Source organism: Thunnus thynnus, chromosome 16 (genome assembly GCF_963924715.1).
Source record: "Thunnus thynnus chromosome 16, fThuThy2.1, whole genome shotgun sequence".
Lineage (NCBI taxonomy): Eukaryota > Metazoa > Chordata > Actinopteri > Scombriformes > Scombridae > Thunnus > Thunnus thynnus.
Genome location: NC_089532.1, coordinates 19,486,021 through 19,513,328, shown reverse-complemented (window position 1 = coordinate 19,513,328; position 27,308 = coordinate 19,486,021). Strand labels below are relative to the sequence as shown.

At 43.9% G+C, this 27,308-nt stretch overlaps 1 protein-coding gene across 4 annotated transcripts in view; it reads right to left on the bottom strand.

Annotated features, from left to right (window-relative positions):
• akt1 (v-akt murine thymoma viral oncogene homolog 1) overlaps positions 1-25,258 on the bottom strand; it is a 29,017-nt gene extending 3,759 nt beyond the window's left edge. The window contains exons 1-11 of one of the 4 annotated variants that reach the window (XM_067613486.1): positions 24,918-25,258; positions 22,985-23,097; positions 19,755-19,940; positions 6,996-7,124; positions 5,392-5,503; positions 4,953-5,079; positions 4,288-4,419; positions 4,079-4,144; positions 3,455-3,523; positions 3,179-3,304; positions 1,858-1,986 (exon numbers count right to left, since the gene is read on the bottom strand). In XM_067613486.1, the coding sequence (XP_067469587.1) occupies positions 1,858-1,986; positions 3,179-3,304; positions 3,455-3,523; positions 4,079-4,144; positions 4,288-4,419; positions 4,953-5,079; positions 5,392-5,503; positions 6,996-7,124; positions 19,755-19,800 (936 nt within the window). In that variant the 5' untranslated portion in view covers positions 19,801-19,940; positions 22,985-23,097; positions 24,918-25,258. Of the gene's footprint in view, positions 1-1,857; positions 1,987-3,178; positions 3,305-3,454; positions 3,524-4,078; positions 4,145-4,287; positions 4,420-4,952; positions 5,080-5,391; positions 5,504-6,995; positions 7,125-19,754; positions 19,941-22,984; positions 23,098-24,860 lie in introns of all 4 variants that reach the window. The other 3 variants (XM_067613488.1, XM_067613487.1, XM_067613485.1) reach the window with 3 other exon arrangements.
• Positions 25,259-27,308: the final 2,050 nt, after the last annotated feature.

Sequence of the window (27,308 nt, the reverse complement as noted above, 5' to 3'; positions counted from 1 at the left end):
GTGTGATTCACACCGTGCGACAGCTGGGCCCGCAGCTGCCCCATATATGTAGAAGAGCGCCACAGCTGTGAAGCTGCCAGGAGCGCAGGAGCCAAGCTCATCCCTCATATACGTAACCAGGACTGCTTGCCTGCCTGCTTGGGCCCCAGCCCCAAACTAATACTATTACACTGCCCCAAAGGAGCAGAAACAGGGGGTGGAGAAAGTGAGGGGATGGAGGATAAAAGGCACAAACACTTGCTGCTGTTCCAGGACTCTACTCTGTATAGTGGAGTTTTTTTTTGCTCACAAACTTCTGCTCTGACAGCCATTAATCTTCTAAACTCATGAATCCAGATCAGTTTCAGTGGCTAGATTAAACCTGTCCACATTTTTCTTAGTAGATATTCCCTAAAAGCCAATTCCCTCAGTCAATGGTTTTCTTTTTGTAACTAATTAATAAAAGTGACAAAGAGAATTTGTCCCGCTCCTTACTTCAGAGACAAACTGGTCAGGCTTTACAGATTGGGTCTCTCCCTCCTCTCCCTCCCCTGTGCTCGGGGTGGAATATTCCCAGACGTTACAGCATTCCTGTGCAGCTCACACAACAAGGTCATTGTTTACTGCAGAACAACCTGTAACACTGCCTGGCCCGCACTCCATAGAGACGCTCGCCAGCGACCCTGTTGCCATGGTAACGCCCCCTGATGTCTCCCTGCTTTCCGCCGCTGAGGCTGGAGCTGTCATACACTGTGCCTCTCTGTGGAGGAGAGAGCCGGTCCGGGGAGAGTTTGGGATGGACAGGTGGGGCTCGTAGGAATTTTAAAAAACTGATAAGCGAATGTATAGATAACATACAGTTTTGTATGTTTATACAGGTGTGAGGGAGTAAATATTCAGATACTAGACCAGCCCGGGCTTTTGCCTTGATGTCTTGATGCTCATGGTTAGAGGGAGGTTTGGTCTGACTGATGAAAATGACAGGTATGTGTTCCATTGCGGCAGCCTGAAAGACTGTGGGATTGCGTGCTCACACCGCCTCTGGCTCTGCCCAGGTCAGCCGAGGCATCCCAGCAGCCGTGGGTCTGTGGCTCTCCTGGTTCCACACAACAGCTGTAGCCAATGTGGTCTTTTTTTTTTTTTTTTCCAGGGGTGGAAGCTCACGTTTCCTGAAGTGCTGTCAGCCAATCACCCCTCCTCCTCCCCTAACCAGAAAATTCCAAATGGAGGCTAAAAACAACGATACGACAACTGTGTCAACATGGACACCCTTCTCCCGGAAAACATTTTTACGGCAACAGGCAAGGGGCTAGAGCAAACACTCATGTTCTTACTCTCACATAAACACCGCCCACACACACACAATGCAATATCAAGTTACACAGCCCAGTCCAACACTTGTCATACCTGCACGCAATAGGGAGTAGCCACACCCCTCTTCATACAGCAAATATGAGAGCAGGCTGCCCTGCCCTGGGCACACGGCACACTCATTAACTCACAGACTTCAGCTGGAGATTAGAAAGGCATTTTGGGACAGCTGCCCTTTCTTCCACATGCTTCTTATTCACTGATGTCCAACAACACACGCTGCATTTTTGTTTGGAATCTACTCATGTCTCATGTGGACTAGCATTCATTATTGGGCTCCACATTTCTCCAATCAAAATGATCTCACTTTATTTTTTGTTTACTTTTGTTACACTCCATCACAGTCAACAAAGATTTGAGCTCTCGATAAAAACATCTATCCAATAGGTAACATACAGACAGGTGAAGAATTAAAGAAGAAACTTCAATCCAGATTCTTCCATACAGTGAATGAGGACATGAAAGAAAGACATCATTATCTCAGGTAGAGTGAATCACTGTTGTTACCTCAGGTGCCAGGTACTCTGGTGTCCCACAGAAGGTTTTCATGGTGGCGCCATCTTTGATCCCTTCCTTACACAGGCCGAAGTCTGTGATCTTTATGTGTCCATCTTTATCCAGCATGAGGTTTTCCAGCTGAGGGGGAAACAGAAAGAAGAAGCATGTTAACTTAATTGTACACCTGTAATTGTAGTAAGTTACAGGAATCAGTGTTGACGTAACAACTACTTTTGAAAATCCGTTTCAGTCAGCCATTATTGCATTTTCTCTTTTTCAATATGGCAACTTTTTCCACTTCAGCCCAGTGAAATTATGGCCTTTTTTAAATTCTGGCATTTAAACTGAAGTTTTATTATGCACAAATTGAAAATGTGCATAAACACAAGTGGACAGAAACGTACCTTGTGCTAAAATGTACAGGTTAAATGACCTAAAGGCCTGAAGGATGTGCATGATGCAGTGTCATGACTTGAGGTTGCATGGCCTATTAATATCTGTGTGTCCTCTCTCTCTCTCTCTCTCAGTTAAAGTCACCTGGCAGCTGTAGCTCACACGTGGCCAGCAGTGCCCGGCCAGAGTCAGCACATCCTCCAATCCTGCTACCCTGGCATTTTCAGGAGAACCCTAGCAGGCTGGGAGCCTGCCTCATAAACCCAAGGGAGGGAGCGAGGGAGGAAGGGAGGGAGGGAGGGAGGGAAAGGAGGGAGGGAAGACAGTGCTGTGCTGACCTGGCTGGTATAGTTTTATCAGCTGGAAGTAGTAGGGCTACAGATGCCAATTGCTGCACTGATAACCCCCCAAAGCCCTCCTACATCCAAACATGGGTGTAGGAGGAGTATACATCACTGATCTCATCTTTAGAGTATTAAAATTTTGTTCAGCTTTTGAACTCAAACATTGAAAAAGAAGCAGCTGAGACTTTGCAACTTCTTTATTTTAGGATGATGCTGGACATTATCTCTCTGGTGCTGTACTGCCTGCACATAAAATGACATCAATCACAAACAAAGTGTACAAATATAGCGACTGAGAACACATATGCGTGCTAAAATAGGAAGCGGCGGCTATCTGTTCAAATTGGACTGGTGGTTATTTCTGTCTAGCTGCAGTAAGCGTATGGACCGAGCCTCCAGCTGCAGTGAGATCTGGAGACTGATCTGGGGGTAGGCGGATCAATAGGCCCCAGCCACTGCCACCACTCTGGATGGAGGCAAATCCTATTTATATCTTGCCGAGGGAGAAATGAAGGGAAGGGGGGAAAGGAGAAAGACAGAGGAGTGAGGCTGACAGTGAGTATCAGAGAGAGAAATCACGTTTCCCCACCTACCTTTAGATCTCGATAGACCACGTTTCTTTCGGCATGCAGGTAGTCAAGAGCTGACACTATCTCTGCACCGTAGAACCGTGCCCGCTCCTCTGAGAATACCCGGTCCCTTGACAAATGGAAGAAAAGCTGAAGGGAAACAGGGGAGATTGACAGTGAGGGGGCAGAGGACAGATGAAGAGAGAGTTGGTGAGTCCAGGGAAAATAGAAACAGTTTAAGTTCACAAGTATTCTGTCACAGCCACAGGTGAACATTTACTGATGATTAAGATGGTTTACCTCACCGCCGTTTGCATACTCCATGACAAAGCACAAGCGGTCATGTGTCTGGAAGGAGTATTTCAGGCCCTGCACACAAAGAACAAAAATGCTCAAAGCAGAACTTGATGATGTTTCTAGCTAAGTCAAGGGGAAGCTGGCATTTAAACAGCTGGTTGTAAAATGAAACATAACAACAAAGAGTAGTGCAATAGTGCAAAAGTGCAGCGTTTCCCCATAAGCAACATTTTAAAACAAAAGTCTGATAAGAATAGAATTAGAAAAACTACAGCATAGTATTTCCAGTGTGTTGAAGCTTTTTAACAACAAACATTGGTTCCATTCATTGCACTGAGCACATCGCATTATGTGTTGCTCCCACCCACCACTTATTTTGAAGGAGCTTTTCGATGGAGCCCATCTCAGACTTATAGAGAAAGGGTTAACTGATAGAAAGGACGTCCAGTGTTGCTATAAAAAGGCCTGGCTCGACTGCAGCCTTTGTAAGAACAGCTCTTCAAAACATTCCTGGTAAAAATGCCCCTGTTTTCTGAATGGATGCTGCTGGGTTGGATTGAAGGGGCTACTGAGGATCTCTGCGAGTTAAAATAAGGTTTGGTATAGGTATATGGAGGGGATCCTTACTGTCAAGAACGGATGCTTTGAATTCTGGAGGACTCTGTTCTCTGTGAGTGTGTGCGCCACTTCATCCTGAAGAAGAAGAAGAAAAAAAAGCCACAAAGAGTGTTTGTGCAACTCTCACAATGCCTAACCATTTAGATATCAGTCATTGCTCCACTGCCCTCCCCCCAGAGTGTTTTCTCCCCTTTACTTGCTCACTGGCAACCACTCACTTTTGCTACGATCACCTCCTTTTTCAGGATCTTCATGGCGTAGTAGCGTCCTGTGGCCTTCTCCTTTACCAGGATAACTTTGCCAAAAGTGCCTTTTCCCAGGAGTTTGAGGTATTCAAAGTCGTGCATAGTCTGGAGAGCCAGAGGAGAGAAAGTGGCGTCTGGTTACAAACAGAAGCATTAACAAACTCATGCTTTAACTAGCCAGGACACACAATCCCACTGACAACAGCACAGAAGCATTTAAGGCACTATTTTGCGCACCATGCAATTTCCACTCCACTAATGGTTTGGCCTATATGTGGTTGTGTCTCAGTTAACCTTTGACCCTGATGCTAAGGAGAATGTTGGAAATGGTTGTGTGGAGGACATCCAATCCGGTGGCCTTGGACCTTTATGTCATGACACATGTGGGGGTTGTGAAACCCAGTGGACATGCAATCTGGTGCTAAGCCACCCACGACTGATGTTTGGAAAGTAAAAAGAAATTGGGCAGAGGTGAAGGAAGGTGGGCTTAAGTGGTGTAAGAGCAAAAAAAGACAAGGCAGAGTTGAGGAATAAGATACACTTTGGGTGAGAAGGAATAAAGGTGGTTGAGTTGAAAGTTTATGTTAATGGACACTGACATGTGTCAATAAACACAGAAGAGTGTAAATGGGCCGTACCACTTTTTGCCTGGGTTTGGTCAGGTAGACCTCCATGTCCATGGGGTCCGGAGAGGAGTCCATCATCTCCTCCTCTTGTTTCTGCAGGCCTTCAGCCACTGCCTGGATGGCTTTAGTCCATTCTTCCCTGAGGGAGGCACAGGCAGCATAAAGATTACATCAGCCCATTTACCATCATGCAAGCCCAGCAGCCCAATCACATAATTGTCTTCTTATCAACAGGAAGGCAATTTCAAGTGTGAGTTCTGCCAATAGCCAGTGGACCTTGTGCGAGAGCATAACAATGATTAAATGTGTATAATTGTGTGTGTGTCTACATGCTAGAAAAACAGAGCTCTTGAACTGCTAAACTGCTTTCTAGCAACAGGCAAATTCTCTGCATGTAAATGATTTGTCTTTTACTGCTCTGCAAGTTAAGAGGTGTGTGCTTCTCGCTTGCCTCTCCTCGGGGGTCTCCACGTGGAAGGTACGCTCGATGACAGTGGTCCACTGCAGGCAGCGAATGATAAATGTGTTGGACTTGGGCCGTTCCGTCTTCATCAGCTGGCACTCTGACCACAGCCAGGGAGGGAGGGGAGATAGACGGAGAGAAGGGCCAGTGTGTAGGGGAGCAGAGGGGAGAGACAGACCCACAGTTATAGCCATTTATCTTTATCGCCACCCTAACAGACACTGTTGGCCAATTTGGAGAAGAACAGGTGCACTTTGGTAGAGGAAAACAACTCTGATCTTTAACTTGACAGCCCCAAACTTAACATTTGCTGATATGGGTTTTGATAATAGTTTGAAATCTGTGTAGTATCAAATAAAACAGGATTCTTTACAATTAGGGAATGAATAAATACACCTATTATTTAATTCAGTCCAATTTACAAATTTGCAAAGATTTGCTTTTTTCAAATATACTTTACTGCAAAATATTGCCACGCTTTGAAAATGACTGAAACACATTTTTCACAAAGCACTGAAATTAAAGATTTTTATAAAGCAAATCCCCTTTTCTCAATTTTCTTAAATTCTCACACTTTTCCAGCAAATGATTGTCTTGTAAGCAGTTTGCAAAACAATTACTCACATCAGTCTAATAACGGAATTTAGAAAGCAGAGATTTCCATCTGCACCTCCTTGGCATTAACATCTGTTACCAAATGAAACATGTCAGCAAATATGTCAGAAAGTGACACAAAATGGCCTCTGCCTGATAGATGGAGGGCAGGGGAGTGGACCACCACTGAGATCCAACATGGCTCCATCGGGGTGAATATGTAATCCAGCTGCAGCAGCCTCGTCAGCAGCGACACACCATGTGTCCTCTGCGGTGGGGTCGCAGCGGTGACAAAAACCAAAGCCACCGCTGATGGAGACAGCGCCTCATAAATACTTGAAATCAGGCGACTAATAGCCACAATAACTCGAGAGTGTCGGAGAGGAAACATTTTGTTAAACAAACAGTATGCTCTCTAATTGCTGTGTTCAGTCATTCGCACAGCTTATCACAGCAACTTTCTCTGATGTGAAGATGGAGTGGGCTGCGCTGCTCTGGGCATTTTCTGTTGTTATTTTCAGGGAGCCGGGAAGGATGCATACAGAGAGGAGGCGTCCAATGTATTAATGTCAGGAGCCAGACATCTTGCGTGCGTGTTCAGCTTGCTTTTTGCCTTGGAGCGGTGCCCCTATTGAAAGAAACTTGCAGAGATGCTGCTGAGACGATACTACAGCCAAATTGCTAATGTTTCTATTCATAATCATTTAAAAAGTGACATGCAATGATAAAGAGATACGCCATCATATTATTAGAGACGACTCACTTTCATACCTTTACCTAATAGGCACTTGGACAAAGTTTTTAAGAACATTTTTTCCTGTTAATAATTACTTTTCAAAGCGGGTATACAGCTGAGGTAAATGTAAAACAAGTATGTGAACATATTGGTTATAACAATGCAAGTAAAAACAGGAAAGCAGCAAACAAAACCAGTAAAAAATAGCTGCCAAGAAACAGAGGGGAAAAAATGTAGTGGTTTCTCTGAAGCAGATACTCACGTGCTACAGAGAAGTTATTTAAGGGGGTTTCCAGCTGGTCAACATCTTGCGGTCGCTCTTTGTAGCCAATGAATGTACCATCACTCTTCAGGAGAAAATACCTTGGCCTCCAGGTCTTGATGTATTCTCCTGATATGAGAAAGAGATTGAAGGGGATTGTTGAATAACAGGAGAGAAAATTAAACAACTTGTGACTAAAGACTTTCAGAGTTTCTGCTCAAAAAACAATTCATGATGCACGTTGAGAGAACGTGCTTCCACGCTCAAAATGCCGACCAGTGCACAACCATTTTGTTTACATTGTGGCTTCGTGATTAATGACAGAACTATGTCGTCCTCTCTCTTTCTGTTTAAATTCCCAGAGGTGCAACCCATTTCCTGCAATCTAATTACTATGCTGTTCACTAGGGCTCCCTAAAATGACCATCTTGTCACCGTCTTTCTTTTAGTGTAGGTCAGCTGCAGGACAAATGGTGGTTTTAGTAGGAGTCAGGACCCTTTCCCCCTGCCCCGTCTGTCCCCTTTCCAGCAGTGATTTGCACTCTAGATAGATTCTCAGGGAACATTCAAACTGTCTAAAAACTTTCTCCCACCATTTCCTTGAGCTGGCAAGTTCAAGTTTAGAATCTGAGTCTAGTCTGTAAATGCAGTTTAACGTATCATCAACCGCAGCCACTTTTTTTTTTGTCTCTTTGCTATCAATCTTTTTGTAACACCAGCATCGTGTCTGCCCAAACCTCAATCTGATTTTCAAATAAAAACCTCCCACAATTCCCATTTTCTAGACAACACCCATAACCTCAGGCCATGCATGTCCATCCCATTCACTTAGACACACTAGCATCACACAAATGAATCTCTCGTAGGCAGACAAAACTCAATTTATTCCGGTGATGCTTCAGGAAATGTTGTGCCAGATGTTTTGCAGACGGGGGGAAAAAAATAGCTTACATACCATAACAAGGCAGTGGCACACAGTGGAGTGGGACTTGAATATTTATACAGGAAAAATGTAATTTATTTTTAATTACGGAGCCGCATATTAACCCCATGCAGAGCCGTAGCAAGCTGTCCTTAATTGCCCCATTTCCTCCAACACAGAAGTGTGGTGTGCATGTGTGAGAGACAGAGGATGTGTGTGTGTGTGTGTGTGTGTGTTTGTGTCTGTAGGGGAGGGATAGGAGATCTGTCAATATGAGCTTCTGTTACCCTCTTTCAAACACACACTTCTGACTGATGAAACTGATCAGTTTGAGACGATGCAGAACAAACAGCAACTTGTAATGTCGCCTCTGTTTAGTGTGTGTCCTTATAAAATATTTAAGGAGAGGAAAATAATTTACTCTGACTGAACGTCACTTGTCGAGATTTGTCACTTTTGACACCTCGAAATTATGAACTTCCTCTTGTCGCTTCTTTTCAACATTTTTTGAGAAAGTGACGACACGAGCAGCCAACCCTAATAGGACATCCTCCATATGGCTTTTCTCTGTCGAGATAAAAGGAGGGGAGGAAAGGACAAGGACACTTTAGAAAAGTACAACCATTCTAGCAAAGTTGATCACATACAGCAGGATGAAAGCCTTGTAAAACACTCTTTACATCACCTTCTAGCAGAGTATAAAGTCATTAAACCCAAAGCAAACACCCAAGTGTAAAAACACCTGATTTACCGCAACTGGCAAGGTGGTGGCACCAATCACCACTCTAGAGGAAACATCTGCCCCAGAGCACAATATACTTTAGTCTTCAATCCACAGCAGATGTCCAATACCTTATTACATTTTTCATCATGGCACCGGAGGAGATTTTTCATCCAGTTTTCTGCAGAGTAAGTGTTTTCACACCAAACATATCTCATTTAGAAATTAGCTCGACTTTGTCAGACATCAGATTGCCTTTTCTCACAGCCTTCCGACAAAGCCACTCATATTAGATGTGCTGTCCTAATTGAAATACACACCGGCAGGAATCCGTTTGGTGGATTTCCCTCATGCCTGTTTCAATGTAACGCAATTACTGTGATGAGTCGTTTGTCTGTTTTAAACTACAAGCTTCACCAATCAACTTCCACATCAGTCACCCATGTGTGTGCTGATCTCCAGAGAATACACATGCGTAGTGTTATTTATCACAAGCCTTCAAGACAACCAGACTTCCTTACTTCAGCACCTTGGCGCTTGCGGACATGGATAGCATAAAAATCTAAATCATCAAAGCGCAAAAGAGTACATGTACTCATACAAGTATCAGCTGGGAATTAAACCTAGAGCCCGTTCAACACAAACATTAGTTGCCTTAATCTTTCACACTGCGGCCAGAAAGTCTCCTGAGCCCTCCGCACCGAGCCTTGTTTTCCTCAGCTGGGCCCCAGCTGGTGCCTCTCTCTGTGGTCAGGTTTTGGCTGACCCATATCCCCCAGCTATAGTCCATGCCAGCCCACACTGAGGACAGTATGTGCACAATGCAGAGCCAACATAATGAGCTCCCTACCTGACACCGTGACACCAGATGAAGGCACAACGTCCACGCTTGTCTGGCCGGTGGAGTCTAAACTTTCAGTTTAGAAGTTTTGGTTTGGCAGCTGGAATGCAGCAAATCACATCCAGACTGAGTAGAGTCCTTACTTACACTATAGAATTCAGATCCTGATGGGCAGAGGCAGGTGTTTATGTTTACGCATGTATGTGCTTGTGTGTAAATAAATTTCTTTGTGTGCACTGCCTGTAGGCACTGAAGGTTATTTGTGTGTAATGAGTGACAACAACATTCAGTTTGGAAGGCTTTCAGCTCTTCCTGCCAGCCCCCTAGTGACGCACAGCACCCACCAGAAGTAGCATGGGTGGTCATACATGACGCAGCGTTGCATGGCTTGGCGTGCATCAGCTAGACATTCTCCAACACTGAGGTGGGCTCGGTCACATGGATGTCAGACAGATGACGATGCAAGCTCACCATTCTTAGTCACTAGACTCCTCTGACCACTGTCACTGTACCTGAATTATGTAATTGTGATAGAAAGGGCATTATGACAAAGGCCCCATACAGCACACAAGGAGGTAAACAAGCTCATGAAGGAATGTGACACTGAGGGTCTAAACCCGGCCTGTGATTAGTGAAACAGCTACTTTGATACAGTGACTACAAAAACTGAAAAAAAAAAAAAAAAATCACAATTCCCACATGAGGATATAGAAAAGAAAAACAGTTTGTGCAAGGTTTTCATCATCTTTTTCGACACAGACACACACGTCTTTGACATCAATAGAATGTCGTAGGGATGTGGCACCAAGAAAAGCCACCTATTGAGAAACTCCACATTAGCAAACCAAATCTTTGACTTGAACACGTTCTTTCTAGACAGGAGGACACAGCAACTTCCTCGTCTCTAACCACACAAACCTGGTCACATGACAACAGTGGAAGCAGCCATATCCGGTTGTCTGTGTATGTGTATATCTTCGGCACTCTGCAGTGCAACCCCCCGCAAACAGTCTGCATAAACAACAAAGATGACCCTTGTCAGCTTCCTATTTACACCCATTTCCTCTTCTACTCTTATTCAGTTCTACTTTCCGCAGCGTGGCTTACTTATGCGCTGACATGATGTGACAGTGAAAATAACAGTTATGCTTTTTGCATTTTTTTTGTTGACTCGAACACACATTTAGGTGAGTAAATGTAGAAAAAGGACTACATTGCTACATTTACTAGGCAAAAGGAGTGTTATGCAACTATAATAGAGACCAGCAAAATAAATCAAGGCCAAATATTTTCACTTATTTAATATTATATAAAATTTCTGATGCTAGCTTTCAAAATTGTATGCTTGACTTCAATGCTTTGCAGAGTAGACCATAAATACATCCTGTGTACAGTGAGAAACACAGTGTAGACTGCTGACAAAGGACAATGGGCCTCATAACAACACAGGAGAGCCTTCTGCTTTTAAGTCAGTTCATCATCACAGCGTTCCTGTAAACTAAACCTGTTTGATGTCAAAGTGTTCTCCAAAACAGGAAACTGGCCAATAGACAGACTGACCACAACCTAGATAAGATAAAACCTGCTTCAAGTGTCTGACTGTAAATGCCGAGACAGACAGACACACTTAGCTATGGAGGAAACACACTAAATGCTGTGCCCCAGAATCAAAGCTGTTCTAATAAAAGTACAGTGTGACAGCAGACATGTGGCTGAACTCAATGAAATTGGGGGGAAGGACAGAGGAATAGGAAGACTGATTTGACACCAGATGAGAGATGAGAGAACTAGAGGGGATGAGAAAGCTACGCAGTGTGCAAAGAGTTGTGCTGAGCAGAGTGGTAGTGAGACAGATCACTACATATGTTCCCCACATATGTAGGACTGCGAGTGGGGGGTGTGAGCACAACTGAAGTGTGTATGATCCATGTGCACTGTGTGTATGTGTGTGCATGGGAGGAGCTGTCAGGGCCTGATAGAGTGTCTTTACATGACAAGCAGCTGCTGAGGTCTGGGATGCGCGCTGGGCAAAGTGGAAAATAATGAACGAAGAACCGCTGCCAAACACAACAGAATTCATCTTTATTTGCCAACTGCTGCATGGCCCTGTGTGCGGACAGCTCCAGGCTGCCACTGCCACGCCCTCTATACCCCAAACACACACACACACACACACACACACACACGCTCACATCAAGGTACAGTGGGGGAAGAACAGGTTCCGCCACAGCTGCACATGATGGAGCATTGTCTTGTTTGCTTATGTGTGCATGTGTGACAAATCATAAGTACTGTATAAAGTCTGCGCATAACGGTTTGTGATCCAACAAGGTACCCCATCAGAGTTTGCATGAGGACAGAGGTAAACCTGTATCACAAGACATCTCTTAATTAAAGTTAATTCAAGTGAATCGTTCTACTCCAGATGCTGGACTAAGAGAATGCAATTTCACAAATCTAAAAGTTTCACCTGATCCTTTAAGTGAGAAAAAAAAAGAGGGATTAAAGGGATTAAAATTTACAATAGTGCTTCCTTTCGATGCTGAAGCCATTTGCAAGTCAACTTGGATTAAAAGGCCTTAACAGTAAGGGCTGGCCATTGAGGAGTCAATAAATAAAAGAGGGAAAAATGTGGACAGCTTTAGACACAAGAGGCAGAGAGAGAAAGAGGACAGAGAGTGACAGAGGTTAGTGGCTGATTCCGAGGAGCGTCCTGTTCTGTTCGTCTCTACATGACAACGACAGGAATGTTGAGGTCCCAGCTGCTGTGGCTTGTTGGCTTTTAATAAGGCGCATCAAGCAGCATTCATCGTGCCGCCCCCAAAAAGAGAGGCCACAGTGTCCTTACAATGTGTCCAAACTAACAGCTCTGCTGTATATCATCTCTTTCTCTCGCCCCTTGTTCTATCTCAGCTTTTTTACTACTTTGAGGGGTTTTAATAAAAAATCCAAAACAATAATCTTAAAACAGAGATTTCTCATGCCACCTTAGTCATCTGGCATGAGATAAACCATACACACACACACACTCACACTGTATGTGGGTGAATACGCACATACACACCACAGGGTGAGAGGAACCAAGAGAGCGTCAGACAAAATGCGCCTCTCAGTGCCCACACCCAGTGGTTGGACTTCCTGAGGGGGCTGCTGTTGGGTTTTGTCCCCGTCTGGCCATTCATGGCTTGGGGATGAGAGGAAGGGAGCCAGTGGTAACTGCATGAACTGTGCATGTGTGTATGTGTGTGTGTTTGAGTGGTGAGAATCGGATGAGAGGGGGGGTAGGCGGAGGTTGAGGATTAGGGAATTAGAACTCCAAAGCGAGGGAGGAGGGGGGAGGGGGCTGCGCCTTTTGTTGGTTTTTCCTCAGCCGCCCCCGCCATCCCTTCGGCCCTTTTCTGCCGGGTTCTGCCTGTAGGCTGCAGCTGCGGCCTGCCACCCTGTGCCCTGCATCTCAATGAGCCACGGGCCGCCGGCTCCAGAGGAGAGGGGGCTCCCTGATGCAGGGGTCACCACTGAGCCCCAGCAACCGCAAACTCCGCCTCCACCATCCTCCTCCACAGAGCTCTGAGCTGGGCCTCTCGTGCTGCCCGGACACCCATCTACCCATTTGCCCATCTCACCGTGTCCATATAAGGCAGCACCAGGCTCACATGCCATCCTAAACTGTCCAGGAGTTTGGTCTCCTTCATTTTTTTCCCCCCTTCTCTTTATGTCTTCCTGACATCCCCCCTCCTTCCCAAACCTCTTTTGTTGGCCTTTCTCTCTCCCATGCAGCTGGATAGGGGGATCCATTGCCAGGGCATTGGCAGCAGCATCAACAGGTTGTGGGGAAGGGCCACCCCGGCCTCCAATGTAGCCCTCTCTGTCTCTTCCCCTTATCCCTCTCTCTTTCTCTCTGTCACTGCGGTTGCTGCTGCTACCCCAACAGGGGAAAAAAAAAAAGCAAGGGGGGTGGGGGGCGCAATGGAGGCTGCCCCTCTTTCTCACGCTTGTAAGAAAGCCCTCACTTCTTCTCCGTGGTGAGTGACACCTGCTGATTACCATAGAGACACTGTGGGAAGTTCCCCCCTGCCACACTGGGGCTGAGATTTGCCCCCTCTCCCTGGGTAAACAAGCAGTCCATGGATTAGTTAACTGGGTTACTGCATGGCAAACAAATAAACACACATTATTTAGAGCAAATTAGTGCCAATGAACTCTCAATGACACTGTAGGATCTAAAACTCTCAAACGAACAAGGAATAAACTCCACAGCATCCGTTTTTTTTACAGCGACAGGTTCTCTCCAGCTGTTGATACGATCAACATCAACGTCCTTCTAAAAGCGCGCTAAAACTTTTTGTACTGGCATACATTTAACCTCTGAATATTTTGCAAAATATGTTCCCTGTGCCAGAATAAGCTGATGTGGAGGATGCACATGCCCACATATCTGAGCATACAGTCAACTCTTAGTCTGCAGACAGCTGAGCATCCCCTTCATCTCTCTGTCTCCCCTACCCTCCCTAAACTGGAGAGAGGTGCCAGTGATGTGATTGATGTCAGAGACTGGGAGCTTTTCGCTGGTCCATAGCCGCTTCCGCCATGGGTCTGAGTTGTCAGCAGGGTCATTATCCTAGCAACAGGGTGGTGGGGTGGTGGGCGGGTAGCATGCGCTGGAAGTGGGGGAGGACTGAGAGGCGTTGAGCTGGAGGGGGCAGGCAGAGGCAAAGAAGAAAAGGGGGGGTGTTAATAGAGACTAAGAGAAGAGGAAGAATGTGGGAGTAAGAATGAAAGAGAACAAGAGGAAGGACAGAGATGAAGACAGCAAGGAAACGACAGAGACAAAAAGGAAGGAGAGCAACAGAGACAGAAAGCGCTGCCGAGCACCACAGTTGTGGTGAGCAGGCGGACTCTGCACAGCAAAGTAAGCACACAGCGGGCTTGCCGTGAGAGGAGGCGAGTGGTGGAGGTGCCACCTCCTCTCAGCCTCCTGGTTCCCCCCACCATGCCAGCCAGCCTGCCTGCCGACAGCTGCACCCCAGTAATTTACTTCTCTCCACCACATTTAGCAGGAAAACTGCTTCCCATTACCCAGAGCAGGGGGTCCGTGCTGACGGCCAGACACCCGGCCAGAGCGCTGGCTTCCCGGTGTGACACCCTCTGCTGCTGGACTCTGCCTACAGGGGCTCTGCTCCCAGATCTGTCTGGCACTTCAACTTCCACTGCTGTTGATCAGTTGGGTTGTGTCTCAGTACTTAACCACCAATGTTGGAAAGTTATTTGCAAAAAGTTATTAAAAAATAACACATGGTATGATGATTGCTTTCAGTCAAACTAATAAATTCCCAACACCAAATGATATCTAACTCGCTGTTTGCCATCTACAAAAATCCATTTTCTCTCTCTCAGCTTTGTTTTTTAAATCATTTTCCTATTGATATTCTTTAACTGACTTTATCTGACAGGTGAAAGACAGGAAACATGGGTAGAGAGATGGGTAGGGCATGTAACAGAAGGTCCACAGACGTGGATGTTGCGGTTATGTGGTATGTGTCTTAACCAGTAGGCCTGGTAGGGTGGCCTAACATCAGTAACTCTTTGATTCTATTTCTTTATATACTAGCGTCTTAAGTGCTTTTAAATTGAACTTTGCTATATAAATTATACAAGCCTACAATATAAAATCTACAACTCTGCAAATTGCTGATAAGACATCTGCTATATTGATGTTTTTTTTAGACTTGATTATCAGTTATTTAATGTTTAGTGGCCATTATTCAGTTACAAAAATGCTGCAAACAGCACTGAACTTACAACAAAAGGATACAAAAATATAATTATGTATATAACTGACGTATAAATTAATGTAGTCACACTTCTAAATTTGACCAATAAAACACTGCACAACTTTGTTAATAATTAAAAAAGTAATTCCATAACAGTAAGACATCATCCACAAGCTTCAAGATGACAAACAGAATAATTTTGGGATGCATTTAAAATGATTTGCTTATTTTTATGTGCACTTGAGACTTTTGCACTTTAGACTGTAAATGCCTCACAAAGTAGGTGAAACTATTAGCAAATTGCATGAGCTATTGTTCCAGTCCTGCAGTACGTAATGTGTGTGTTGCTGCAGTGTGTGGCCCATGACAGCCATAATGAGGGGATGTGTAGAAGCCTGGGCGAGCCTAGCAGCAGAGCTGGCAGCCAGTCAAAATCCTGAAGTCCTGAGACAGTCAGCATTGCAGCATCATGAGACATTCTTAATCAGGTGGGTCTGCTCCTTTGAAGAGCTTTTAACAGTGCAGGAACACCACATTCCCTTGCTGAGCTCTTACAGTGAAAACTAATACAAATGTGGAAAATGCTGGCTCAATTGTTGCAAGGCCTGCTCACCAGATGCACAAGGCACAGATATTCAAAAGATGAAAAAAAAAAAAAAAAAAAAAAGAAAGTTTCAGCTACACTGACTACTGTGTCTGGTGTTTCACAAAACCCGTGCATTCTTTTCTCCTCTTTCCCTCCCTCCCATTCCGTCTCTGAGTCTCATGCACTTTCCTGGACCACCAACAAGGTCTCGCTTGGAGGAGCAGCTCATGGGTGTCCTTCAGCCGCATGACCAGCAAAGGACCCAATCAGCTGATGAGCTCCAAACCAAACCATGAGAGGGTCTCTGTGGCACGTCGCACACAACATCCATCCACTCTCCTGAGGCCGACTGGGTCACTGAGCAATGTTCTGGGAACATCACAAAGACGCTGCACAACTTCTGTCTCTCTCTCTCTCTCTCTGCCTGCCCCTCACTATCTTCCCCTCACTGTCTCTACTGGTGTGCTCTCTTGCTTTCCCTCTCTCTCTCTCGCTCCAACCCTCCTCTCATGAGACGGAGCCAGCTGAGCGTGCTACCCAAATCCAACAGTTGTTGCGGCCTTCGTTAGCCTAACGAGGGGGCCGGCTCTTTATACTTGTCAGGGAGCAAATGAGTCAAACAAACAAGGGCCAGGGAAGAGGGGAGGACAAGCGAGCGCTGTTCTGTCGAGCTTCACTGGGTTCTTGGCCGCAGCACTTCCCTGGAAACTAGGGAACCCACAATCTGCCTCTTTGATGTCTGATGATGCTCTGGCTTTGATGGAAACTTTGGAAAAACACACTTGCAAAAAGAAATAACATGCTGCTCGGTCTCTGTGGCCACTAGAGGCCGTAGGCACATTCAAAGTGTGTGGGTGCACTCTGTGAAAGATCTAAAAGGGAAGTATCATTTGGGGACGCATAACAACTGGTTATGATAGTAACAACAAAGTTACAGAGTTTTTGCAAGCTTGTACTTGCGATGCGGTCTGTGCATAAGAGCACTGGGTAATGTCCTGCTGGCGATGTAACTTCTAAACAAATATGCTTCACACTATCCCCACATTCACACATTTGCATACGTATGTCCAGACTACTCTACTCTCGTACTCTCCTATTTGACTGCTTTGTCTTGCATTCCAACACTGTCCTTCCAAAAAACAGATATCCGAGATAACAACCACAACAACACATCCCAGGCGGTGTCCACAATCCAGACGCTTTACTACAGCGCAAGGCTTAAGGAGAAAGTATGAAGGTGTGTCCTTCAGAATGAGATCATCTCACTGAGTGCAGCCTGTCTGGAACAAATGTACAGAGCACTCCAAGGCTGAGAATCTGGAGCTCTAATGACAGATTAGCTCTACTGGGGGTTTTACAAGGTACTAAGGCACAATGCTTGTTCCACTTTCTTTCAGGAGCCTTTCACATATGCATGCTGAACATGACTAATCAGACAGGAATCAAAGAGCGAGAGTGAGTGGCGTGGACGTGTTTAGTTGAAGTGCCAGAGCTGCAGTGCTCTGTGCATGTGACTAGCCCACCATGAAATCCATTCATCATGTAGAACCATTAAATAGGCATTACTGGAGGATGAGGCCACACTTAAACTGTACCTGCTTTTGTTAAGACCCATAAGAACACATTTCGGTGCTAGACCGGGTCCACGGAACACACACAAAATGTTGATGGAAATATGAAGGGCTATCTTTTGTAAAACATTAAATTGGTGTTTTGAGTGCACACATGGGAGTAATGAGCATGCTGAACACACTTGGAAGTGGTATAAGCCATTTATTATTACGCCCACATAGAGATGTGAGTCACTTGGGTGGCGCCACCACACAAAAAAACTCTACTCAAGGTGCAACATGGAAGGATAGTGGTTGAATGGGGGCTGCCTGGCTGAGGTGATGGACAGAGAGACAGGGCCACTGCAGGTTCACCTTCTGTGCAGTGGCTCTGGGGCAAAGACTGCATGACAGTGACGCGACACTAAAAGCTTTCCTGTCAAGGAGGCAGGCGGACGCCCTCCAATCAAAACACAGAGGCACTGGGTGACATTTCACAGGGCACAGCTGCTGGGCTGCGACAAGCATGCCAACTCACTATTCCTGAAGGGTTGTTTGTTTAGTGTGTGTGTCACAACTAGAAGGGTGTCACTGCTAGAACTGTGTGCATGCATGTGTGAACGTATGTGCACATTCACCGCCGTACAACCTGACTGTTTTCTTACGAGTCACTATTTGACCGCTCTTATAGTTATATTTTACACTAGCTGTCTATCAGAATCTTCTTTGCTGATCAGCACTGCAGAAGGTGTGGAAAAATGAACCTGGGCCAGTTTTGTGATACAGATGATACGCAGAGAACTGAATCTGATACCAAAAATAAATGAGTATACAAATTTACAGACTGAGAATGAATGACAATTCAGCCTTAATGTTTGATGTCGTGCTAAACAAATTTTACATGTTCCCTTCCAAAGAAAGGATGTTCCTGTTCTCGTTTTTCCCTGAACATACACAATAACACAATCTGACCCTAAAAGCATCTGACACATAACAGAAATATAATTCATGATGTGAACTTTGCTTGTAGATTTTCTATGAAGAGCAGCGGGGAGTCATGAATGAATGAAATATAAATTTCTACATACGTTTTTTGTTACCTACTTCCTAACTTTGCAGCATTGATTTATATTCAAGAGAGCTAATGAAAAACTAATAGCAGCTAGCGTTTTATCCTTACGGGAAGGACCAGGGTGTGTCCGCCTGAGACCAACTGAGCCGAACCAGGCTGACCCTTTTTCTAAAACAGCAGTCTGTTGTGCTCTTAGCCCAAGCCTTGAGGAGGGGGAGCGCGGGCTTACACACCACAGCGGCACTCTGTTCCCCCCAGAGTCCCAGAAGCTCTCCTAGTGACCTGCTCCCATCACCTTATCCCCTGACTCAGAGTCTTAGTTTCCCCTCTTCCAGTAAAAGCCAGGTTCCTTGGCACAGGGCCCCAGATCCTTCAGTGGATTTGGAGAGGTTTCTTATCCTATTTTGACCCTGGTGGTGGTGGTGGTGGTGGTGGTGGAGTGGGGCTCAGTGAGGCAGCCGCAGTTCGAAGGCAGAGTTAGTATGCACACATAAAGCGCTCAAAGCCAGCAGGTATGTGAGGAATGCCTCTTCGTCCAAACAACAGGACTCACGCCTGACACAGAGCCACGCCACGCCACGCCACACAGCGCTGTCAGAGCAGCTAAATGGGGCCCGCTGGGGACTCTGCAACTGGATGGCTCTTTATATTAGATTTTGCGTATGCCTCGTTTAAATAGGTTAACCCAGTTATCAATCACCTTAAATAATTTGTTATTCAGTTCAGGCATTTCGTACAACTGCAAACTCATGCTAATGCAAGTACCTCAATTGAAGGTAATGCAGATTTGTGAAATATTTCAAATATTAAAGTGAAAAATGTCAATTATTGGTTATTTATCTAGCATACTTTACTTTATTATTATATTCCCTGTTTATATACTGCATGAAAACCGCCATGTGCCTGTATTCCATTAAACCAAGTACAGTTTGTTTTGCAGTCAAAATGCATTTCCCTTGTGTGTATCGACAAGGGATTTTGAAATCTTTTGCATAATGAACATATTTTAGGGCCTTTGCATATTTTGTGCTCTGCGCCAGCTTGGTTAACCCATAAGTTTGCACAGTTGGGGTTTCTAGTATACGAGGTGATGATGACGGTACTACATCTTGATTGAATTGTAAACAATACATAAAAGAAACCATGGAACATAACTGATGAGGGAAAATAGTCAGTAATTACCTCAAGTTCAAGCACAGAAAAGCTTCAAGTGCACTTACATTGAAATACAAATAAAACTCTTTACAACTGACATTAAATCTAAGTTTATAGCAAAAGCTTTATGCGTGCATTTACCTCTTTTATGCAGCCATCCCTCCTTGACGATCACCACATTGGTCATGTTGGTGGGCAGGATGGAGGATCCAGGATTCCCACAGGGAGAGTCACCACTTTGTTTCCCAAGTTTCCTTCACTCAGCCCTGTGCGGGAGCCTGGAGACGGGGTCCTGGGGTTTACAGCCGCCTTCTCAATTGTGGTTACCTATTAGTCGAAGAAGAGTAAAAATTAGCCCCGTATTGAGGTGAAAGATTTTTTTTTTCCACTTGTCTGAATATTAACCCTCAGGTCAACACAGCGGAGAGGTGGTGGAATCCAGAAGATCTTGATACTTTATGGCCCAGTTAGTGGAGGATATATGCTTAAACCAAGGTACAGTCCCTTTCAAACACTGCTAGGTGTCTAAGTCTCCTATATTAGAATGTTGCACAAACAAAACCATTCATGATTGATTAAGTGTTTTTTTCTACTAATGACCAGAACAGCAGTGAGTTATAAAATGATGACAATTCTCACATAGGCTGCATAAATAAGAGATTTTAAAACTTAATTTGCAGATTCATGGCTTGTTCTCCTTATGATTTAGCCAAAGCTAAGTTTTTAATTAAACCACATTTGTCATATGCTCCTATGTCAATTTTGTAACTATATATTTTTTAAATTATTATCCTGTAAGCAGTTGGTAAGGAAAGTACAAAATTTGAGGGACCCTTGTTCAGTCGTTTGACGATTGCAATGTTTTGGTTTGTTCTGTGCTTGGGTTGTGAGTTTCTGAGGGGGGTGGCAGGGATTATTATCCCACTTGCACATTTATGTTTTGGATAAAACCGGATGACAAACTTAAAAAGGGTTTGACAACAAAATTGTTTTTTTTAAACACTTCGTTCTGAACAGAGCATCACTCTAGTGTACCTTTGTCTGCCACCGGGAAGTCCAACATGAAGCGTGTGCTTGGAGCAAAATTACTCATCGATCATTAAATTCTCTATATTATACATTTATGGTGTTTCGCACTTTATCACAGAAAACATGTAGAATCCAGCAGGCTCAGCAAACACACAGACATCATTTCTAAAATGGTTTTCACATCTCTTATAACTTGAAATTGACTCATTTGCATAACTTTGCTAAAGTCATCTATTTAATGAATCTTATTTCCTTGCACAAAAGAAGTCATTACATGTAAAATTCACCACAGATTATTACACTGCTATCTTGCAGCATAACAGTTGTGGCATTTTCTCTAGTTTAAATACAAAATAAATATGTTTATCACGTTTAAATACCACATCACATCATGAAGCTTGTGTGACATGATCAAGAGCTCCAAGCTACTAAATGGACCTAGAGATGAGATCGTTTTATCAACTGATCAAGTTCATCTTACATCACCTGAATCAAATCCCCAATGGCTACTGAAATGTTTTTTTATCTTCTACAATTCAATAACAACTGGCCAAACCCAGTCTTCTGATGAAGATCAATCTCATATGACTGAAAGCTCCAGAATAGCTACCATATGGACTTTGAGGTTTATTGCTTTGTCGATAAACAAAATACACTTCCGATGAGAAAGCGCGCTGGTCACAGTGAGGATGAATACCGCTTGTTAATCTGTCAAAGAATGTAGATAACGCTTCTGTTCTGCTTCTGTGAGTGTTGTTGCTGTTATTCACACCTGACCTGTGGTGGAAGCATACAGAAATGTTACTAGGCCTGACCTGACCAGAAAAAAAAAATATTGACACATTCGACACATTTACAGTGTCAAGTGCAGTACAGAAACTAAACATGTGCAACAACTATCAAGATCAAGCTACAGCAATAGTCTGACCTGCTCAGACTCAGGTATGACTGTACAGTGAATGAGGAGACAGAATTAACCTAACTACCTAACAAACTGCATCATAGATTTGTCAGTTACTTAGCAACTGCACATTAAAAACATGGAGGCTATCATAACAAAAACACTTGACCTTTTGATTCAATCAGTACTTCTGTATTCTATAAAGACAGCTTTGAATGCAAAGCTTTGAAGCAAAAGAATGATCAATTGCCATACTTGTTCACAAAAATGTCACATACTGCGCCAGGCAATATCTGACCCTCGACTGAAATCAATTTGCCTGCTGCTGCGCCGTCAGAGTAAAGCCATCAAAAGAGAGCTCTGTTTGAGTGGCCTCATCCAGCTTACTGGTGGGGACAACAACAGGAAGTGGATGTGACTATTGACAGACTACGAGTTATATCAGTACAGCCCCAGGCTCAAACACATGTGTCAGTGAATGTGTGATCAACACGCCCTTTTACTGCCATTCTGCTCACTTCCATCAATGAGCAAAAGTGAGTTTATGAAAGCAGGGTTTATTTTTGCTCTGTGTTTTTGTTTATTGCTGTGGGGTTGTGGTGCTTGTGTCACACAGTCGATGTTGGAAGGATCTTGGAGAGGGATTTGAAAAAGCACAGTGAGTGCAATTCAAACTAGAGATCACACAAACCGTTGGATCCCTTCGGCATCTTGGTGTGTACTCTGTGACACAGGCACGCACACATTATACATACACATTGGGGATACATCACACAAACAAACTTGAGCGCACACACCACAGCCAAAAAAGCAACACATGCACAAGACCGGCTCTGGAGCCACAACAGAGCGCTGCTGTTTTAATGGGAGCGACCTGTTGCTACTGCGGCCTGTGTGGAAAAGCTGGGCTGCTGCCAGCGCTGCAGCCAGCAGCCACTGAATGAACCCAGTACCCTGACAGCGGGTCACATGGTCCTCAGGCCTCTGGGCCACCGCCTGCCTGCCTGCCTGCCTGCCTGCCTGCCTGCCTGCCTGCCTGCCTGCCTGCCTGCCTGCCTGCCTGCCTGCCTGCCTGCCCGCCTGCCCGCCTGCCCTGCTGTCAGTGCAGCTTTCAATCATTCATCTTTCTGGCTCTAAGTCCGGGGGCCACCTCATTCAATGCAAATCAGTGTCATGCAGCAAAGACGCCACACACCGAGCCTGTCACTGGGCCAGAGAGGACAGTCCCATGTGTTTATGGCAGGAAGCAGAAAATCAGGCCGACATCACCACACTACTTCCTTCATCATAGATCGATAGATACAAGTCTGTTATTGCTCCATTTTCTGTTGCAGCTTGAGTAAACAAGAGAGTCAGCAGCTGGTTTACGGTTACAAAGGTATGACATTTCACTCAAATATTTAAAACGATTCAAAGAAATGAGAACATCAAACATGCTCACCTGTCGCAGGAAAACAGCTCCCAAAGCGTCACTTAGCTTGTGCTAAAAATGCCACGATGAAACCAATGCTGGTCTGATATACAACACTGTGCCAAGTTCCTCTTTCAAGTTCCCTGAAAAGACATCACTAATGATAAGAATATTGTAGGTAGGTGTAGTTGACTATCAAACCACAGCTACTGCAGCTTTGAAAGTCAAGTAGACTTTAATCCTGGTATGACATGAACAGCAACCACTATGACGATGTTAATGTGCTTTAATGTGTTCGTTCTTACGCAGGTTCAGACAAACCAACAAAAACTGATTTATATACTTTTTCAGTCCATTCAAAAATGATCCTACTTGTTGCAAATCAAATGACCTGGCTGCTAACGTGAGCAACAAGATAATCAAAAAAGCATTTTTTCGGCTGCAATGTTCTCAGTTTTGTGACATAAACTGAGAAGAGTACCATCATGTGATGCTGACAGTGGGCTACCATCATAAGAAGCGTATCCTTCTCAGTGATAATACATTAACTCCTGTGGCGCAGTGCTTGGGGGACGGGCACAATAAGTCTGACTGTGTACAGGGACAAAATTTCAAACAACATTCCTCAGATTCTGCATGCAACTGGTGGCACATTTGCGTCAACGGGGCTGCAAGGAGATTGGGTGGGAGGTGACTGGTATTTTCTAAATAGAACAGGGAGAGCCAAGCAGTCAGTGGCTGCATCATTACGCCAGCTTGTTGCGTCTTCCTCTGGTCACATGCCATGTCCCCCCTGCATACACACAGCGGACAGACGTAGTCTCATGACCGACAAAATCATTTTGACACTAAAGGCGTATCAATATGCCTGGGGACAATGTACTCTTGGGAGGACTGTGCAAGCACATGTGAACCCTGGCGAACAGTAATATCTGCAATGTCAGTAATATCAGCAATGTGAGGTTTTAGGTTAAGTTGCTCATTAAAAAGCTTTGAATCTTACATGTCCTTTAAACTTTTCCATGTCAACTCCCACCACATCAATATTGCTTTACATCACTCCCATTTTGGATGAGATCCCTTCAAAAAAAAAAAAAAAAACCCACATGACAAAATTCCTGTAGTTAACACTGATTTAGTATAGACATGCATATCTGTCATCACTGTAGGTGGCATTATAACAGTGAGGACAGTGAAACTTACCACCATGTTACAGCTAACCACATGCATTCTCCAGTTGAACTGATTACAGGGGAGGAAAATCAGAAAATAACACTACAACACCCTGTTCTTAGGAGGTCCTGGGGCCCCATTTTGAGAAGCAACACAGGGGGGACAACCAGTCACAGCAAAGATGTGCCACATTTTACCATTAAAAGTGAGTGCCACAGTGTAACAGCAGAATAGCAACAAGCCAGGGAAGCTAATGACTAAAACTATTGTCTGGCAATAAATAGCTCACTCAAACACGTAAACAAACGCAGTGGTAGTTCATAACAATGAATGAGCTGCTCTCTTGTTGAGCTCATTTGTTTTCATTTGCCTCCTGGGCCACAAAGTACAAGCAAAAACAACTTTCTCGTAGAGGTGAAGCGTTTAAAGTAACATGACTGCAGATATTTTGGCCTGAGGGCTGTGTCTCAAAAGTGGTCATTGTCAAAAAATGAATGGAGAGAGATTCACTGTTGTTTGTGGGGGAGAAAAAAAAACACACAACAGCGCGTTGTAATTCACTTCAAAACGCGTATGTGCCCTTGACTTTAGTGCTAAGTAACTTCTACAGCAGACTGGAGCTAGGAAAGTACCTCATTTCAGGTTTGCATTTAGCGATAGAAAGGATATGGGGCCTAGCAGGGCAGCTTGGGTGAGAATAACCGCATCCCATGTAAGTACAATGGGGACCTACCCTGTCTAGCTGTCGACCTCTTGTAGTTAACCATGCGAAGGAAACGCGGACATTTACCTGGACAGGAATTCAACAATGTGTCCGTCTCATTATAGTGAGCTGTTTCGGCGGTATATAACGTTGATAAGTCCTTCAACAATCTGGACAAAAGTGCTCTCATTGACTCCGTTTCTCTTGCCTTTCTTCCACTACACCTCCCAAACGCGCTGTCTGCAATGCCTCTGTGGCAGCCTGCTCTCCCGGGTCCTAAAGCCGACCGCTTTATGATTCACAGGAGGAGTAGGAGGTTGTCAGCGGTCCCATTGAAAAAAAATCCTGCAGTGTTTCTGTAGGGGCTTATTCTGCATGGCCTTGTTGAACTCTGCGGTGCTCTGTCTGTGGCGGCGGTGGTTTCCAAAATGGGGTCCAGGGACCTACAGAGGCCTCCGTGAGGCATCCAGGGGATCCTCGATGCAACGAGGGATATCACTGATTTGTGTTTTCATTTTGGTTCTCGGCCACCTACTGCACAATGGGCTGTAACTAATTATTATTTTCATTGTCAGTTATTCTGCGGATAATTTTCTTGATTAACTAATTAATCATTGGTTTATAAAATGTCAGAAAATGGTCAACATGGACAATTTCTCAGTGCCCAAGTTGACATTCATATTCTCCGTTTTCTTTGATCAACAGTCTAGAACATTAAGATATTCAGTTTACTAAGAAACCTATTACTAACTAGGAAAACCAACAAATATTTGTGGAGCTGGAACCACATTTGAGCATTTTTATTTTTAAAATGGACTCAAACAATTATCAAAATAAATTTTCTGTCAATCGACTAATCATAGACAGTTTTTTAAAACTCTTTAAAGTCATATTACAACAAAATCTTATCACATGTCATTTAATTATGTAAAAATAGTGATGTAAAAATACTCCAAGCAATAAAAAGCTCACACTTGTACTAACATATCAAAAGGAAAAGTGCTTTTGAAGAGTGGTCGGTCCCCTTTGAGAATGTTAAATTATTTATGTATTAAGATGTATGATGTTGCAGCTGAACCCTGTGGCAAATTACTTGTTGTTTTGTACATCAACAGAGCAGTATGAGATATTGCATAAGCTTAAGCATATTTGGACTCTTTATTTGCAAAGTAACCAGTAATTACTGAAGATAAATGTAACGGAGAAAAAGTACATTTCCCTCAGAAATATAATAGAGTAAAAGTACCTTTCATACAGGTCTACACAGTTCAAAGAGCTTTAAAGGAAAAGAAAAGTAACTGATACTAAATTATTTCAAGTAAGAACAGTAAATCAGTGCAGACTACAGTTTATTATAGAAGGCTAAATGACATGTGGTGAATAAAAATATCCACAATGAAACGGTGTACAAAGGGGGGTTTCCAAAAGGTAAAAAATATATCAATAAAGGAGAAGTGTGGTTTAACTGCTGTTGTACAGTCTGCATATAAAGTCATTTTTGTGTTCTATGCATAAAAACTTTATCCATGAGATATCTGAGCAGTCAGAAATGTTTATCTTTACTTATTCTTATCTATCTAAAAAATGCACAAGTATAAAATTTAAATATTAAAACTCAAAATAAAGAAGAAAACAGCAAAATAAGACATGCCAGATGAATGGCAGGCTTTCAGACATGCACTCTTTCATGCTCTAGTCAAATAATATTAAAAATCAATTTGAAAAACTTACACGTAATCACTGTAAGCAGCGTAGGAATAGATGTGATGCTGCTCTCCTGTTGCTTTTTAAGCAGCAGTTTTGATTTGTCTGTTTATGACTTATTTCCGGGGTCACCTGATTGGAGAGAATTACAAAAATCTGCTCATGAAAAAAAAGAAAAAGAAAAGAAAAAAGCTCTCTCTCCAAGTTGCTGTGAGGTGGAAAGGGCTATTGACATTTCCAAGAAAAAGCCACCTAAACCATGAAGTAACCTAACCATAACCTTTAGTAGTGGCCAGATATGTCCCACATGTACTTTTGCAGCTTTGTTCTCTCTTTTTTAGCACTTCGTTTTTCCTGGTTGAGATGTAGAAAAGTATTTTTCCCATGCTTATATTAATAACTTAAATACTGCTCATTTAAAAATGACATTAAGGGGTCTTGTGTCACCAGGAGATACAGCAACCTTAAGTCACACAACATCAGGAGAGTTTTGTCCTGATAAAACTGCCACAGGAAATATAAAGGCCTTAAGAGTTATCCCTGCGGTTGTAACAGAATTTTATAGCTATAACAGTCATCTGCAGCCACAAAGAACTCCCTGCCGGAAAAGTAGGAGTTAAACCAGTTTAGGACAGGTACAGACAGGCCAGCTTAGTCTGTTCAAAGAAGTCATGGATCCTCTTTATCAAATGAAGCCCTCAGTTGACGCGGTTGACTTGGTCAAAGAGTCTCAACAGTAGTTTACAGAAAATTAGTTTATTTACTGTGATATTT